Source organism: Lathamus discolor, chromosome 5, assembly GCF_037157495.1.
Source record: "Lathamus discolor isolate bLatDis1 chromosome 5, bLatDis1.hap1, whole genome shotgun sequence".
Taxonomy (NCBI): Eukaryota; Metazoa; Chordata; class Aves; order Psittaciformes; family Psittacidae; genus Lathamus; species Lathamus discolor.
Genome location: NC_088888.1, coordinates 9,727,839 through 9,745,250, shown reverse-complemented (window position 1 = coordinate 9,745,250; position 17,412 = coordinate 9,727,839). Strand labels below are relative to the sequence as shown.

Here is a 17,412-nt window from a genome sequence, read left to right as displayed (position 1 = left end):
CTCGATGGGCTGTGCTTATTCAGGCCGGGCCCCGCTGTGGGGTACTGAGCACGGAGCACGCCCGCCCCGGGACGCTGCCTCACGGCGGAGCCTGAAGAGGAAGCGGGGCACACAGCGGGGCCGCGGCGAGGCGGGCGCAAGGACCCCCCCGGGCCCGGGGGCCGGGCACCGTGCGCACAACGCTCCCGGCGGGACCGCCACATCGCCTCCGCGTTTCCCGCCAGCGCCAGCGGGGCGGGGCGGGGCGGGGCGGGGCGGGGCCGGGCACGCCCAGGCCCGGGGCGGGCGCTGGCGCGTTTGGCGCGCTGTGCTTCCCGCCGTGGCCATGTCTCGGCAGAGCACTCTGCTCCGCTTCTTCACCAAGGCCGCGCCGCCGCCGCCTCAGCCGGCACCGCCGGAGTCGGCCCCGGCCCCCGCGGAGGCCGGCGCGGGGAGCCGCCGCCGCCGCCGCTCTTCGGGGGAGCAGGATGGCTGCGAGGCCGCCGCCGCCGCCGGGGCGAGCAACGGCACAGCGGGCGGAGCAGCGGCCCGGCGCGAGGAGACGGGGAAGAAGGGCGCGGAGGACGGCGCTGCCGCCCAGGCGCACGGGTAAGCGGCGGGGGCAGAGCTAGGCCGCGGGGCCGGGGCCTGCGGGGCGGCAGAGGGCCCGCGCGGCCCGGTGCGGCGGGGAGTGGGTGGCTCTTGAAGCGGGGCCGCCGGTGCCCGTGCGGCTCTCCCTGCCCACCGGGGGACAGTGGCCGCCCGCTGGGGCCTTGCCGGTGCGGACCGGGCGCGGCTCGCAGCGCCGCCGGACGGTGGCTCTGTGTGTGTGTACGGGCGCGCGCACAATGCGCGCAGCGTGGGGCCAGGCTGGGCGCGATAACGGCGGCGTCCGCGCAGAGCGGGGCTGGTCCCGTCGTGAGCCTTTGCCGGGTTGAAATACCTTCTTTCAGTACTGCCCAGGTCTGCCGGGCCCGTGTCACAAGTGTCCCAAGCGCTCGAAATGGGTGCCATAGAGTTACTGTCACTTAAGCTTGGAAGTGACCCCAAGGATCCTCTGGTCCAGCTTCTCTAGGCAAAGCATGACCTAGACCAGATGTCCCAGCGCCCTATCCAGCTGAGCCTTTAAAGTATCCCATGTTGTGTAATCCACCACTTCCCTGGGGACGTTATTCCAGTGCCTGATAGTTCTCCCTGTGAAAAATCTTCCTCTTGTGTCCGGTTGGAATCTCCCCAGGAGTAACTTGTGCCCATCACCCCTCGTGACTCTTGGTAAAGAGGGAGTCTCCATCTCCTTTATAGCCACCCTTTAAATACTGGCACATGGTGATAAAGTCTGCTCTGAGCCTTCTTTTCTCCAGGCTGAACAAACCCAGCTCTCTCACATCTGCCCAGCCCGTGAGCCATCCCTATGGCCCTTCTCTGGACTCTCTCCAGCCTGATCAGTGTCAGTGTTTAGCTACAGGCTGTAGGGATGCCCCGACCTTCACTGGTAGAGTGTGGCAGTGACTGGGTTGAAATCTTGGGGGAGGAGGAGAAAGCAAATAAAAGCTGCATCAAGTGCTTTGCAGCGGAGACAGTTTTATTTATTTATTTATATTATTTTTGTAGCCTGAGGGTTTTTCTTAAATCACACTAATTTCATTTAGGTGCCCTCTTGAGAATTAGTCTCTGCAGGAAAACTTGTCATGTAGGTTCATGATTAACAACCCTTAAGTGGGCTGCTTCCCTTAAGAAGGGGTAACAGACACTAAGAATCTGGCTACACATGGCTCTAGGTGGCCCTGCTTGAGCAGGGGGGGTGGACAAGATGACCTCCAGAGGTGCTTTCCAGCCTCAGCCAGTTGTCTGTGACTGTAAAGGTCTGTCTCAGTGGGGATCCAGGAGAACTTGGAGGAGCAAATCCAAAAAGCTGTTTGGTGATGGTATAGGAAGACTGTATAATCCAGGTCATGCCACATGGGAGCCTTCCAGGATGTTTAGAGGGCAAGCTGCTTGGAAGCAGTGTGCAGTTATGTTTATGAAGAGAGCTGTTTTAGGTGTTTATGTTCCTTACCTTACACATCTGTTGTCTCTGCAGTGTCTCCTGCGAGTATTCACCTGGTGACCTGGTCTGGGCCAAGATGGAAGGTTATCCTTGGTGGCCATGTCTCATATACAACCATCCAACTGAAAGAACAATAGTCAGAGGAAAAGGGAAATCCACTCGTGTCCATGTACAGTTTTTTGATGACAGCCCTACCAGGGGCTGGGTCAGTATGAAGTATCTGAGGCCGTATAAAGGTAAGAGAAACAAATAGAACTTTCTGAAATGGAAATAGGCCACTTGCCTTGGGAAAATAAGCATGAGGTGTAGGATATGGTATTGCCCATGGAGAAAGAGCAGCAAAATCAAGACCAGTATTGAGTGGGAAAGCATATTTTGTGCTTTCTCCCATCAATGTAAAGAAAGATGTAAAAGATAAATCCACTATTTCAATTTTTAGCCCTGAAATCCTTAAAATATTAGCAATGCCCAACACAGTTTTTAAGCAGCTATCTGGGTACTGCGGTTTGTCCAGAATCAAAACACTAGGCACAGGGTGTTAGGTTACTAAAATCAATTCTACTGTGACATTTCTTTTAAGCTATGCAGTACAGTTTTGTTAATAAAATATGCCACTTTGTTAGGGTAATGCTTGTTGTTACGGAGCAGACTTGGTACTTGTCATATTGAAGAAATGATACGGCTAACTAAAGGAAATCAAATGTCATCAAGAATTAAAACAACATTTTGCATAATAAATCTCAACTTATAAATAGGCAAGATCTGTTTTCCCCTTGTTTTGGAATTCTGGTGTTGCCGAAAACTATTTTGTGTAAATCAATGTGCTGTTGGCTTGTTATTCCAACAATTGCTTTAGGTATAGTACTTTTGTATTTTTGATATACTATAGATTTGCTTATGAAATAACTGAATTTAAACAGTTTATTTCTTTTTACAAATCAGTTCCATTTTGTGATCATGTAGTCGTGTTATTTTTTGACTTGTTGATACTTAAATGTACTGCACTTAAGGCATAGTTAGTTTAATTGGAAATGGTAATGTTATTACCAGAAGTGTTAGCATAATTTAACACAAGGGAGTTGGTCCAGGGCTTGTATGTATCTTTCCTGAAGGTGTTTTAGAAGAACCAAGTATATTATAACATCTTAGGAGCACTTAGGAGCAAATACAGGTAAGGAAATTGATCTCCTTGCCAAAAGAAAATTGCAGAACAGAAGTGTTCAGAACGTCCAGGCACAGAAACACAGGTCTGTCTGTAAGAAATACGGTTAATACAGAACAGAGTAAAAGTATTTAAAGGACATGGTTTGCTTTTAAATTTGGACAGAAAGCATCTTTATATACAAAGTAAGAGTTTTGGAGTCTTTGGGTAAGAAAATGGAGAAGTTTCTTAGGGTACATTGTTTGTAACAATATATAGAGATAGCGGGGGGGGGGGCTAGGCTTGTAACAGTTTGGCATGCAAGAGATGGAGTTACACTTCAGAATGCAATTAGATTAATATGATATTTTTCTCCTGCCATTGTTATATTACCAATATTAAACACACAATATTTTTAGGTTGTCTCCGTTCATTTGCAAAACCAAAATGGAGATCTGGTTTGCTAATGTGTTGCATTCGTGCTGTAGAAGCGGCTACTTGTAACTCAGTGCTTTGCTACTGCAAGCTCAAAGAAATGACTGTGAGAGAGAATTCTATTTGGCTAGTTTCTGAGGTAGTTGGCCTCCTACAAATCAGCTGCCTTTTGTCTGCTGTTGATTTAGAGCTGAAGTGTGAAGGGATTCACAAGAGGACATATTCAAGCAGATCCTACTGTCGTATGCAGCCAGCTACACTCAGCAAGAACAGAAAAAGGGATCACCTCTCCCCATCTATAGTCTACTCTTATGTCCTTTTTTCTTGTATTATGTATTCAGATTGAATACATAATACATTATGTATATGATTCATATTTTGAGTGTTGCATTAAGATCTGAAGCATGTAATAGTCTGTTTATGGTGAAAACTCCCATCCCTGGCAGAGTTCAAGGCCAGGTTGGAAGGGGCTTTGAGCAACCTAGTCTAGTGGAAGGTGTCCCTGCCCATAGCAGGGTTTGAACTGGGCAATCTTTAAGGTCCCTTTCAACCCAAACCATTCTGTGGTTCTGTGAAGATGAATTTCAGCATCTTTGGGGACCCTTTCTAGAAATCAGTCTGTAGACCAGTTGACTTTGTATTTATGTACGGGTAGTGGAAGGAGGAGCTATGGTGCTCAAGGGATATGAAAGAGGATGAGGGGATAGTGCTGTTATTAATAGCAGGCTTTGCTTGGTACGCTGCAGTGTCAGGTGAATTGGCAGTGTGACTGATATGCAGTTAATCTGGCTGGTGTTGGGCCTTGCTGCACTTACAGGAGCAGTTTGAACAGCCGGCAGAGCTTTAGCCAAAGGGCCTGTCATAGATGACTGACGGCCCTAACTTGAAGATAATTTTATGGCTGAACTTGCCTATCACTGCTAAAATAGCTATGTGGCCTCAGTCAGGTCTGCTGCATTGCTGGTATAAAGTGTTACTTTTCAGTAGTAACTATAGTTAGTGTGAGAGTGTTTAGTGCTCAGCTTAGAAGTACTCAGATGTGGTAATGAGTTACAGAAGTAGAAGCAATTCTTCGGGTGTTCATGTATGAGGCAGTCATTTTGTTTGTGAGTGGTTATACTTTCTCTAGGGGTACTTATCGGGCTGAATGAATATTTAAGACGTGGTGGAAATGACTGGTAACCACCAAATATTAGGTAACTGTACTAGTTGTCTGAATACGTTTCAAAGTGAAGTATGAGCAATAACTAAAGGGCTGGCTGAATACTAGACCGGCTTCAGTTTCTGACAAGTTATTTGCGGTTTTACAGGTTCATCAGATGTGGAGGCACTGAAGGGTGGTATGTTCTACAGTGCAAAGCCTGAAATTAAAAGAGCAATGGTGCTAGCAGACAATGCAATAAATAAAGATAAGACTAAGCGGCTTGAACTGGCAGTGTGCAGTGAACCTTCAGACACAGAGGAGGATGAGGAAGAAGAGGAAATGGAGGTAAATTTTTTCTTTCTTGCTGTCATTTTCAGAGATAGTGTTAGAACTTAGAAGCTGTCTTTTGGAACTAAGCGTGGAGTATCTAGCTGGAGAGTCAAGTCTAAAATCTCCCTGTTCTGTGTGGTAAGGGCTGACCTCAGAAGCTACTTAACTTCTCTGACTCTTCATACTGCTTGGGTAATTCAGGTGACCCACTTTCTCACTCATACTTTTTTCGTGCTGCATCTTTTTGTCTCCTCTATCTGCTGTTCATCTTACAAGTTCCCCTTAAGCTCAATCTGAAGTTTTAATTTGCTGTGATACAGAAAATTTCTGATTTTTTTGAGTATTGAGGTGTTAAATTGGAGTTTTGGAGCTTGCCCTCTTCTTGTAGAGTAGCATTAGAATACAAATTCTTGTACTGCCAACACTAATCTGTTGGTCAGGTAACTAAAAGATCTTTTATTGTATTGTATCCACCTTGTATTGTGAATGATTCATATATTTCAGTACCACCATATGCATGGGAATAGATTCCTTTAGAAAGGAATCATAGAATCATAGAATAGTTAGGGTTGGAAAGGACCTGCCATGGGCAGGGACACCTCACACTAAACCATCCCACCCAATGCTCTGTCCAGCTTGGCCTTGAACACTGCCAGGGATGGAGCATTCACAACTTCCCTGGGCAACCCATTCCAGTGCCTCACCACCCTTACAGTAAAGAATTTCCTCCTTAAATCCAATCTAAACTTCCCCTGTTTAAGTTTGAACTCATTACCCCTTGTCCTGTCACTACAGTCCCTAATGAAGAGTCCCTCCCCAGCATTCCTATAGGCCCCCTTCAGATACTGGAAGGCTGCTATGAGGTCTCCACGCAACCTTCTCTTCTCCAGGCTGAACAGCCCCAACTTCCTCAGCCTGTCTTCATATGGGAGGTGCTCCAGTCCCCTGATCATCCTCTTGGCCTCCTCTGGACTTGTTCCAGCAGTTCCATGTCCTTTTTATGCTGAGGACACCAGAACTGCGCACAATACTCCAGGTGAGGTCTCACAAGAGCAGAGTAGAGGGGCAGGATCACCTCCTTCAACCTGCTGGTCACGCTCCTTTTGATGCAGCCCAGGATACGGTTGGCTTTCTGGGCTGCGAGCACACACTGCCGGCCCATGTTCATTTTCTCATCGACCAGCACCCCCAAGTCCTTCTCTGCAGGGCTGCTCTGAATCTCTTCTTTGCCCAGTCTGTAGCTGTGCCTGGGATTGCTCCGACCCAGGTGTAGGACCTTGCACTTGTCATGGTTGAACTTCATAAGGCTGGCATCAGCCCACCTCACAAGCGTGTCAAGGTCCCTCTGGATGGCATCCCTTCCCTCCAGCATATCAACCGAACCACACAGCTTGGTGTCATCAGCAAACTTGCTGAGGGCGCACTCAATCCCACTGTCCATGTCAGCGACAAAGGTGTTGAACAATACTGGTCCCAACACCGATCCCTGAGGGGCACCACTCATCACTGGTTTCCAGCCAGATACTGAGCCATTGACCACAACTCTTTGCGCGTGAATGGTATCAAGAAACTGTTAATGGGATAGTGGTTTCTCTTACCTCCTCTGTCAGCATGGCCCATCTACTCTTTCTCCAGTGTGACATTGCCCCAAGGGACAGATGCCATTCCAAGCGCTTTGTTTGTGGCAATGTTGTAGTGGGTGCTGGCACTTGACAGTTGTACTCTTGGCAATGTCTCCGGTGCTGGTTTTCTCCAGCACTGGTGCTGGAGTTCTTGAAGTTTCAGCCTGACAAGGCAAATAAAGGCAAATAATTTTCTTTCTCCTACACACACACACACATGATTTTCTTGAAGGTTACTACAAGGCAGTATGTTTGTAGGTGGAAATAGGTAGTTGACTAAAAAGAACCCACAAAACACACCACCACCACAACAAAAAACCAAAACAAAACCAAAAAAACCCCACACAAAATAACCCCAAAAATCCAAACCAAACCATTGTGGTCAAAGCTTATATAGGCTAGTACCTAATTTCATGTACCATACGGCTTTTGTCCACTTTAAATGTTTTGTTCATCAGTGCATCACTTATGCAAAGTAGTGAATGAGGCTGTAAAGAATAGAGAGAGAAGTAATTGTGCCACTGGCTGGTAGCAGTTACTTATGCAAGGGAGTAAGTTCTGTGAAGGTAAACAGAATTGGTTGTGGCTCTTATTGTCTCTTACTTGAAATATCACAGCTACTGCATAAGTTGCACACTTTTTCACTTCTTTTTTTGCAGCAATACTTTACTTTGTAGCCAGAATTTTCTTTCGGTAATATAATCTATCTTCCCAGCAGATGAGTGAAAGTGCATCAGGCAACAGTGATGACCGTGATAGTGAGGAGGATGTGAAGAGTAATAAGCGAGTAATGACCGGTGAAGGTGCTGTAAAAACCAAAAGAAGAAGAGTGTTGGATTCTGACAGTGATCACGATGGCTCTGACGAAGAGTTCAAGCCTGATGCGAAAGATACAGCAAGCAGCGAGGAAGCTAGCAGTGGGGTGGATGAAAATGAATCTACTGACGTGGGGACAGATGCAGAGAGTGTTGCAGAAAGTCCTGTCAAAGTCCCTTCTAAACGAAAGAGAAGACAGAGAAACAAGCCTGCTAAGAGGAGCAGCTTAGAAAATGAACGTTCTGAAAAGCCCAAAATAGAAGCAACGGTTTCTTTAGAAGCTAAGTCTAAGCTGACATCATTTGCAGCACCTGAGAATTTTGAATCTCAAGCAGCTGCTTGCAGTGGAGGGAGCAGTGGCTTCGCAGCATGGGAGCATGAGAAGCTTGACTGGCTGCAGGAAGGGAAAAAGAAAGATGCGCGCCGGAGGCGTCAGAATGACCCCGATTACGACCCCTGCACTCTGTATGTCCCCGAGGACTATCTCAACAAGTGCACACCAGGGATGCGGAGGTGGTGGCAGCTGAAAAGTCAGAACTTTGATGCAGTGATCTTCTACAAAGTTGGAAAATTCTATGAGTTGTACCACATGGATGCAGTCACTGGTGTGAATGAGCTGGGCCTGATCTTTATGAAGGGGACATGGGCACATTCAGGGTTTCCAGAAATTGCATTTGGCAGATTCTGTGATGTTCTGGTGCAGAAAGGCTACAAGGTAGCCCGCGTGGAGCAAACGGAAACTCCAGAAATGATGGAAGCGCGCTACAAGTCAATGGCCCACCCAACAAAGTTTGACAAGGTTGTACGCCGTGAGATCTGCAGAATCATCACCAAAGGAACTCAGACTTACAGCATCATGGACTGTGATCCCTCCGAGAACCACAACAAATACCTTCTGTGTGTGAAGGAGAAAGAAGACTCCTCTGGACAGCGTGTTTATGGGGTCTGCTTTGTTGACACGTCGGTGGGGAAGTTCCATGTTGGCCAGTTCTCAGATGATCGGCACTGTTCGAGGTTTAGGACTTTAGTAGCGCATTACACTCCCGTGCAGGTACTGTATGAGAAGGGGAACCTGTCTGTGGACACACAGAAGATACTGAAGGGCTCACTTATTTCTTGCATTCAGGAAGGGCTGATCTCTGGTTCCCAGTTCTGGAATGCATCGAAAACACTAAAAGTCCTTCTTGAAGAAGGATATTTCAAGGAGAATGAGAACTCTGAAAATGGATGTTCTCTGCCCTCTGTAATCAAATCTCTGACTTCAGAGAGTGACTCTCTGGGATTAACTCCTGGGGAGAACAGTGAATTAGCTTTGTCAGCTCTTGGGGGATGTGTCTTCTATCTGAAAAAATGCCTGATTGATCAGGAGCTGTTATCGCTGGCGGACTTTGAGGAGTATATCCCTGTGGATATTGACACTGCAAAAACAATGAGGCCAAGTAGTTTCTTTGCCAAAACTGACCAGCGGATGGTGCTGGATGGAGTCACCCTGATGAACTTGGAAGTCCTGCAGAACGGAACCAATGGAACCACAGAAGGCACTTTGTTGGAGAGGATTGATTCGTGTTGTACGCCATTTGGGAAGCGCCTCCTGAAGCAGTGGCTCTGCGCTCCACTTTGCAATCCGAAATCCATCAACGATCGTTTGGATGCTGTTGAGGACCTTCTGGCAGTGCCAGATAAAATGTCTGAAGTCAGTGAGCACCTGAAGAAGCTGCCTGACCTCGAAAGGCTGCTCAGCAAAATCCACAGCATTGGATCGCCGCTTAAAAGCCAGAGCCACCCTGACAGCAGGGCCGTCTTCTATGAAGAGATCAAATACAGCAAGAAAAAGATTGCTGACTTCTTGTCTGCACTGGAGGGGTTTAAAGTCATGAGTGAAATTGTCGATGGCATGGAAGAAAGTGCCAGTGACTTCAAGTCTAAAGTCCTTAAGCAGCTGGTCACCCGCAAAGACAAAAACCCAGACGGCCGCTTCCCAGACCTGAGTGCTGAACTTAAAAGGTGGGATACTGCTTTTGATCATAACCAGGCTCGAAAGACAGGAGTGATTACTCCAAAGGCAGGTTTTGACCCTGATTATGACAAAGCACTACAGGATATTAAAGCTGTTGAGGAAGAACTTCAGAAGTACCTGGATAAGCAACGCAAACTGCTTGGATTCAAATCTGTGCTGTACTGGGGGGCAGGCAAAAACCGATACCAAATGGAGATACCGGAAAGTGTGGTATCACGGAAATTGCCTGAGGAATACGAGTTGAAGTCAAGCAGGAAGGGATATAAACGTTACTGGACCAAGGAGATTGAGAAGATGCTGGCTGCAATGGTTAATGCTGAAGAGCGCCGAGATGCGGCACTGAAGGACTGTATGAGGCGCTTGTTTTACAACTTTGACAAGAACAGCAAGGACTGGCACACAGCGGTGGAGTGCATTGCCGTGTTAGGTAAGAGCTCGTCTTCTTTTTGACATACAACAAAGAAACCGTTGACTTGTTTAGTAAAGGATGAAATCTCATCTGGGTAAGCAAAAAGGGCTCATTGCCAGCGCTTAGTCTGTAGTTTAAAAGCTTTGATTTTGGTCAAATGTTGATAACTATCAGTGATCACCTGTTTCCTGCTGGTTGGTAAATAGCAGTTGCTGGGCCTTCATGTGTGCAAGATCTGCCTTCTGTCATGCCTCTCTAGGTGTGCAGCTGAGGGCTTCTCACAGCTCAGCACAGCCTGGAGGGTCTCTCACTGCTTTTGGGATACTTCTGTATGGATTGGTAGATTCTTACAAGGGAAGGCAGTGATGCAGGTGGAGGTGACAAAATCTGACCTGCTAGTCACCTGCTTCCCATCTGAGCAGGTTGCTTTCATAGAACCCCAGACTGGTTTGGGTTGGAAGGGACCTTTAAAGCTCACCCGGTTCCAGCCCCAGGCAGGGACACCTTCCACTAGACCAGGCTGCTCCAAGCCCCATCCAACCTGGCCTTGAACACTGCCAGGGATGGGGCAGCTGCAGCTTCTCTGGGCACCCTGTGCCAGGGCTTCACCACCCTTGGGGCATCTCTGGCCTCCTCTGGGCTTGCTCCTACAGCTCCAGGTCCCTCTTGTGTTGGTGCCCCCAGAGCTGGATGCAGACCTGCAAGGGGGGGTCTCAGTGGAGGAGAGGGGAAGAATCCTGTCCTTTTCCAGCAGCCTTTAAAAAGAAAAATGTGGTCGTTGTCATTGCCTTGAAGAAGGTCATTGAGTAGAAAGACTTCCCACAACGTTCCTTACATTTCTGGGGTAAGACTGTCACCTCTGTTGCCTTCTCAGGACTGGCATACTCTGTACTGTGAATTCTCTGCTAGTGCGAGGCACTCTGGGATGTCTTTGTTCTAGGGAAAAATGAAACCACTCTGAATGCCACTAGGGCAGAAAATGGAGGAGAGGTGGAGAGGGAGGGAGCATTGTCCAGGAATGGATTCTCCGAGTGTTCTGGGAGAGCTGGGAAGCAGTCACAGCAGCCACACTGCAGTGCCAGCCAGGGCTGGGCAGAGTAGAGGCGGAGAGGGAAGCAGCTGGAATCTGTGTAGATGAAGTCTCTAAAATCACATAACGCAGTCCCGTTTTGTAGGCAGTCGGCTTTTCGAACTGTAGAGCCAGGCTGGCTGAGGGGGTTGTGCTGCTGCTTTCTGCAGGGCCAACACAACTTTAATGGTTATAAATTTATCCTGGCGACTTGCAAGCAGTGTTATGATTCTTCAGGTTTTTCATTGGCACAGAAGCTGATTTTCTCTTTACTTACCTTGTTCGGAATTAAAGCAGTACAAGAAAGTAGTTGTTTTAACATCCGTGTTAAATTTAACATCCATGTTAAAACAGGTGTGCTAAACAAAGTAGCTTGTAAAGTGAAATGGTGTGGATTTTAAAGACTTGTAAATTACAAGCTAGAGGGGAGGACTTTTAATCTGACATGATCAGGAATGTGGAAGGGATGAGGAAATATCCTCACCTCTTATTTGCTCTGGAGGACTTCCTGGGTGTTTTCCTTACCAGGGAAATGAAATAGAAAATGGTGTTGACGAAAATGCTATTGAATGAGTAAATGCATTCCAGTGAATGCATAAGGAAAGGTGAAAGTGTGACTTACTGGGATTTCGCTTAATCTTACAGATGTCTTGATTTCCCTCGCTAACTACAGTCAAGACGGTGATGGACCGCTGTGCCGACCTGTAATTCTACTGCCTGTGGATAGTGCTCCTCCCTTCCTGGAACTTAGAAATTCACGCCATCCATGCATTACAAAAACTTTCTTTGGGGATGATTTCATTCCTAATGACATCGTGATAGGCAGCAAAGATGAAGATGGCAGTAGTGAAGCTTCCTGTGTCTTAGTAACTGGCCCGAATATGGGTGGCAAATCTACGCTCATGAGACAGGTGATGGTCTATTGACATGGGATGTTGCAGAGTACCTCTGTGTTTTGCATAAAGCAATAGCATGACTTGACTGTTTATAAATGTCAGAGGAGGTCCCGTCAGTGGTCTTCAGGGCGTGCAGTGCAAAGACAAAGTATAACGGGGTAGAAAATGCCCATGTTTAGATAGTAAATTTTCTACTTCAGTGAGGGGAAAAAGCAGTAGAGTGTCTTTTCTCTCTTCCAAGTGGCCTTATCCATATCCAGGATTTGGTATCATCTGGGAGAAGATGCTTCTGCAGGTGGAACTAGATGAAAATAGGGATCAGCAGCAACTGTGACAGCAACAGGGAATTTGCTTTATAAACACTGCTTGCTGTGACAACTTGTGTTTTGAAGGCCTTCAGAGTAGTTTACTCAGGATTACGATGCTGCAGCCTGGAGCTGTTAAAACAGTAGGAAGTTTATGTACTCCAGCCTTTGTTTTAGGGGGAATAGAGTCTCATTCCCTTGTTCTCTGTGTGGAGCTGAAGCTCCAAGCACACGTGAATGTTTTCATGTTTGTTCTGCAGGCTGGCCTCCTGGCTATAATGGCTCAACTGGGATGCTACGTACCTGCTGAGGTCTGCAGGCTGACACCGATTGACAGAGTGTTCACGAGGCTTGGTGCCTCAGACAGGATTATGTCGGGTAAGTGGCTGAAATCCAGCTCTCCACAGTGTTCTTGCCAAGGAGGAAGTTTCTTTCCTTGCTCTGAGTGGCAAGTGGAAAGGGATCATGTTGATTTTGCAGGGAGAGCTGGGCAACATTAGTTGTCTCTCGTTGCTCAGAGTAGAACCAGGGCTGTAGTGATCCTTCATTTGTTTGATGTGCTTGTCCTCTGTTATGTTTGACAGACACATCACTTTTTAGTGAGTTTTCATATTAGTGCCTGCCTTCCACCTGGGTGCAAGTCTAAGGAATATCTTTCTGGATAGTGTAGGGTTGATTGTGTTCTGCTTACATAGGTATCTTTTTCCAAGTGTTCTGGAATAGGACAGTGATGTGCAGGTAGCTGTTGTAGAGGATTTGTTTCTGTACTTTCCATGGCAGCCACTTTGTAATGGATGTCAACAGGACTTTTGTGAATTAAATATTAAGTAATAGCATTTTTTACTTACATACCTTTGTGATTTTATGGGTTTATTTTCTAAAGCGAATAAATGGTTATTCATAAACACTGTTAAGGACATACTCAATCCTGGGAATTTCTTGAAATTAATGCAGAAAATCAGGATTGCTGCTTAATAACTCATGTTGAAAAACTCAGGTTTGAGCTCAGTAGTGCTCATGCAGCACGAGTACAGGAAGTAAACACTTCTTTGCTCTGAAGCTGTATTAATTGCTACTGTGTGTGGTTATTTGGAATGAACCCTACAAAGCACTAGTAACTCTGGACTTTATGCATGTGGATTTATCACGTGCAAGGGTCTGAATAATGTGCTTCTGCTCATGAGCTGCTGAAGAACAATTTCAGGTCTAAATTTCAGGCTTCATATTACCTGGGTTGATGGAACTCCCCAGAGATGTTCGGTCCTTAGCAGGAGTCTGTTTCTTCTGCCATACTTCCCTCAAGTAGAGTACATATGAGTATCAGTTATCTGAATAATTAATTACCTGATGGTATCAACAACCAAGCCGGTAAGTCTGGTCTCTTAAGTCTCTTTTTAAGCTTTGCTGCTTGCTTTTTTCACAGTGAAAGGCCACACACCTTGGGCCTGCCTTGTGCACTTTAAAGAGCACAAAGATTCTCCCCACCTGGTACCCTTTGTGCCCTTCCTTCTTTGTCCAGCTGGTACATCTGACCAGTGATGTTAAAAGTAGAGAGATGAGGTGTCCTAAAACTTAATTAAACTGTATTTGTGCCAATGCCTGCACTCTTAAGGAACCAAAACCTGCTTTTTTTTTCTGGCAAATGGAGACTGTTTTCATGCTGGAAAAAAAAAACAGCTTTTTTTGTTCATCTTCAGTTTGCTGTCAAGTTTCATTTTAGCTTGGTCAAGATTTTAGTGCAGCTTAAATGACGGTTTAGTTGTGGTTTTCAGATCTTTGACTACTTCATAGTGTGTTTTTTATCATTTCTTTTATAGGTGAAAGTACCTTCTTTGTTGAATTAAGTGAGACTTCCAGCATTCTCCAGCATGCAACAGAGCACTCCCTTGTTCTTGTGGATGAACTGGGTAAATCAGTCTGTGTTATAATGGAAACTGAACTGAAGGTTAAAGGCTATTGGTAAGGTTGTTGGGCTGTCTAAATGACAACCAAGAACCCAGGGGCCATTTTACCATAATGCTCCCAACGTTTAACTGGTCAGTATCCATGTAATTCTCTCCAAAACACACTTCTTAGGTGCCCTTGGACCTAATGCCCCACCTTCCATCCCCAAGTCATTATTAGCCTGTTTCTAGCTGAGTTTCCTGCTTTCCTTTGGATGATTACTTGCAGCAAACCTCAAGCAAGCCAGTAGCAAGTCTCAAGAGAGAAGAAATGTCATTTTCTGCAGTGTGGAAGAGAGTGGGATTGTCACAGGACAAATACTCGGGTCACTTCGTGCTGAGGCTGGTGGCTGTCACCACTCACTGCTGTTTGTCAGTCTTCCACACAGTAAGGAGGAAGGGAAGCAACACAAACTGATAGGGCAAGTTTGTGCGTTGGCCTACAAGAAAACTGGAGAGGGACTTTCTGCAAGGACCTGTAGGGACAGGACAAGGGGTAATGGCTTTAACCTGGCAGAGGGGAGATTGAGATGAGACATTTGGAAGAAATTCTTCCCTGTGAGGGTGCTGAGGCACTGGCACAGGGTGCCCAGAGAAGCTGTGGCTGCCCCATCCCTGGCAGTGTTCAAGGCCAGGTTGGACGGGGCTTGGAGCAACCTGGTTTAGTGGAAGGTGTCCCTGCCCATGGCAGGTGGTTAGAACTGTATGAGCTTTGAGGTCCCTTCTCAACCCATTCTGATTCTGTGATAGATGGCAAACAATGTGTTGCATTTGCCTTCAGAAAAGCATCTTTGCTGCAGTTTTTTAATCTGAACAATTAAGGGTGAACATTGAGTACACTTTGCCACTTTTGTTCCTCCAGGCAGAGGCACAGCTACTTTTGACGGAACAGCTATAGCCAGTGCAGTTGTGAAGGAGCTTGCAGAGAAGATCAGGTGCCGGACCCTGTTCTCCACCCACTACCATTCACTGGTGGAGGACCACGCACACAACGTGGCTGTGCGCCTGGGGCACATGGTAGGTGTGACATTGGGACCACTGAGGTGTGGGGTTTTGCCTTATCTCTGCTGTCCTGCACTCCTCTGCCCAGAGTCACCTGGAGGAAAGGACGTGACAGTTACCTGAACACATGAACCATTACACACACTGACTTGTAACTTACTCTTTCTAGGCATGTATGGTTGAAAATGAGAGTGAGGATCCCAGCCAGGAAACAATCACGTTCCTGTACAAGTTCACTGAAGGAGCGTGTCCAAAGAGCTATGGCTTCAATGCAGCAAGACTGGCCGATATTCCAGAGGAAGTTATTCAGAAGGGGCACAGAAAAGCAAAGGAGTTTGAAAGAATTACCATGTCACTGAGAGTGTTCAGGTAAGGCCTTGGTTTCCCTGTTAGAAGTCATGCACTGCTTAGCAGGCATCCATCTTAAAATTTGGGTGGTGGCTTTTGCTGATAGCCTCACAGCAGAGAGAGCAGTTGGAACTGTGTGAGTATCAAACGTACTTCACCAGCAGTCAGGAAATACTGAAGCCTGACTTACACAAGGGCAGGTATGATGAGTAATGTGGTGTTTTAAGCCCCTGCTAGTCTCCAGGGCTCAGAGCTGAATTTGCATAGAGGTGTCTGGGAACTGAGCAGCTTTGTACCAGACACAGGATGGCATCTCTGTCCTCTAAGGCAGTGTGAGGGAGGTTTAAGCATCTGCATTCAGTAAAGCCGACTCTGGTCTTCCTCAGGTACCTGTGCCTGGTGGTGGATGGTGCAGTGAGGGATGGAAACGCTGTTCAGAAACTTACCACCATGATCAACCATCTGTAAGGACGCAAGTGGCTTTGGACCGGTGACTTCTCAAGAAAAAGCTGGTATCAGACAACGTTATGATCTAATAAACTTTATTTTTTAAAAATGACCATTTTTCCATTGTCTTTCCTAGGAAATTAAACCCTTTAATTCTTACCTACCCTCTACATAATGGTTATTGAGTACTCCACAATATATTAAGTCTAGATGTTATGGTACATGCATACACTTTCAGGCTGTTGATTACCCACTGTCACCAATACACATAAATGGAAAAAAGCTATGAAACTGGATAGGGCTGTATATATACTTGTCTCAGCTTCATTAGAGCAGGAAATTGCTGTGATTTCCAGCAGGTTAAGTAATGTCCGAGACTGTTCAAAAAAAACTATGAACAGAGTAAAATACAAGACTGTTTTGAGGAGACTTTCTACCGTGTACTTTAAAACATAGTAAAATTTCTTTCACAAAACTTAGTTACGTGGGTACTTTGTTTTATAGTGCATTATAGTCTAGGAAGTCTCATTAAAACACTCGCTCTTTTCTTCTTTGTTAGGGTGGTTTGAGTACAGGCTATTGCTGGGGCAGGGAAGGAGATTATTCTAACTTCGGAGGACACCAGAAAAATTGCTGGATATAATTTAAGATTAGTGTTTTCTCTTTCATAGAAAGAACGTACATACTGGGACATGAGTACAGTTACAGCAAGTCTAGGTGTGCTAACAAAACAGGACACATTCAAGTACAATAAGATTTTTTTTTTGCTTGAAATTAGAAACAAACTACATGAGATTAAAGCATTAAACTCATATTTCTCAATCTGAATAAATGTTAAAAAAATCAAAAGAAATGCAGAAGTGCTAGCTCACATTTTTTTTTTACCATGTTACAAAAGCAATTGGTACCCATGTCCATAAAGGCAGCAACAAAGAATGCTGCTTGTCTACAGAATAGTACTACTGCAAATTGGACTGCGCTTCAATGCTACTTGTAAAAACACCAGCTTTCAGAAGTTGGTATCTGTACAAAATTGCAGCTTATTTTTTTTCTTCACTTCTGTCCCTTCAAAGTCTTTGTTTTACACAGTAATGCTAAAACGCCCAGTTCTGTTATCCTGAGTCAACATATTGCCACTTTCTTTTTTGGTAGGTTGAGCTCCATAGTGTCAACACCTCACACATCCGCTTTAACACAGTGTCTTTCTGCAGAAATGGGCAAGTGTAACTTCCTCCAAAAAAAAGGTTTGAACAGTTATGCTATTTGAATGGCAGGACTTGCTTTCTGAAAGGAATTCAGTTGTGCTGCAATGTATTGGATTCTATAGGTGGAGCAGAGTCATATAGTGTGTCTGTATCATGTGTAGGCTCTCCAGCAAGCGTACAGGGATTGGACAGTGTTCCAGCACCACAGTCACAGAAAAACCTGCAACGAGAGACAGCTCTTTAATTCCTCCTGCACT

General features: G+C 46.1%; 2 protein-coding genes across 7 annotated transcripts in view; one reads left to right on the top strand and one right to left on the bottom strand.

The window, feature by feature from the left end:
* The first annotated feature begins 410 nt into the window (after positions 1-410).
* MSH6 (mutS homolog 6) lies at positions 411-16,062 on the top strand. 2 transcript variants are annotated; one of them, XM_065679683.1, is made up of 10 exons: positions 411-588; positions 2,060-2,262; positions 4,913-5,091; positions 7,414-9,958; positions 11,655-11,920; positions 12,471-12,588; positions 14,028-14,117; positions 15,016-15,170; positions 15,325-15,524; positions 15,890-16,062. In XM_065679683.1, the coding sequence occupies exons 2-10, from the start codon at positions 2,103-2,105 to the stop codon at positions 15,969-15,971; spliced, it is 3,795 nt and encodes a 1,264-aa protein (XP_065535755.1). In that variant the 5' UTR covers positions 411-588; positions 2,060-2,102; the 3' UTR covers positions 15,972-16,062. The 2 variants fall into 2 exon arrangements, with proteins under 2 accessions (XP_065535755.1, XP_065535756.1); XM_065679684.1 differs by having other exon boundaries at positions 521-588; positions 7,417-9,958.
* Positions 16,029-17,412, bottom strand: part of FBXO11 (F-box protein 11) — a 78,751-nt gene continuing 77,367 nt past the window's right edge. For all 5 annotated transcript variants that reach the window (XM_065679685.1, XM_065679686.1, XM_065679687.1 and 2 more), the window contains exon 23: positions 16,029-17,375. In XM_065679685.1, coding sequence (XP_065535757.1) covers positions 17,246-17,375 — 130 coding nt within the window. In that variant the 3' untranslated portion in view covers positions 16,029-17,245. The remainder of the gene's footprint in view (positions 17,376-17,412) is intronic.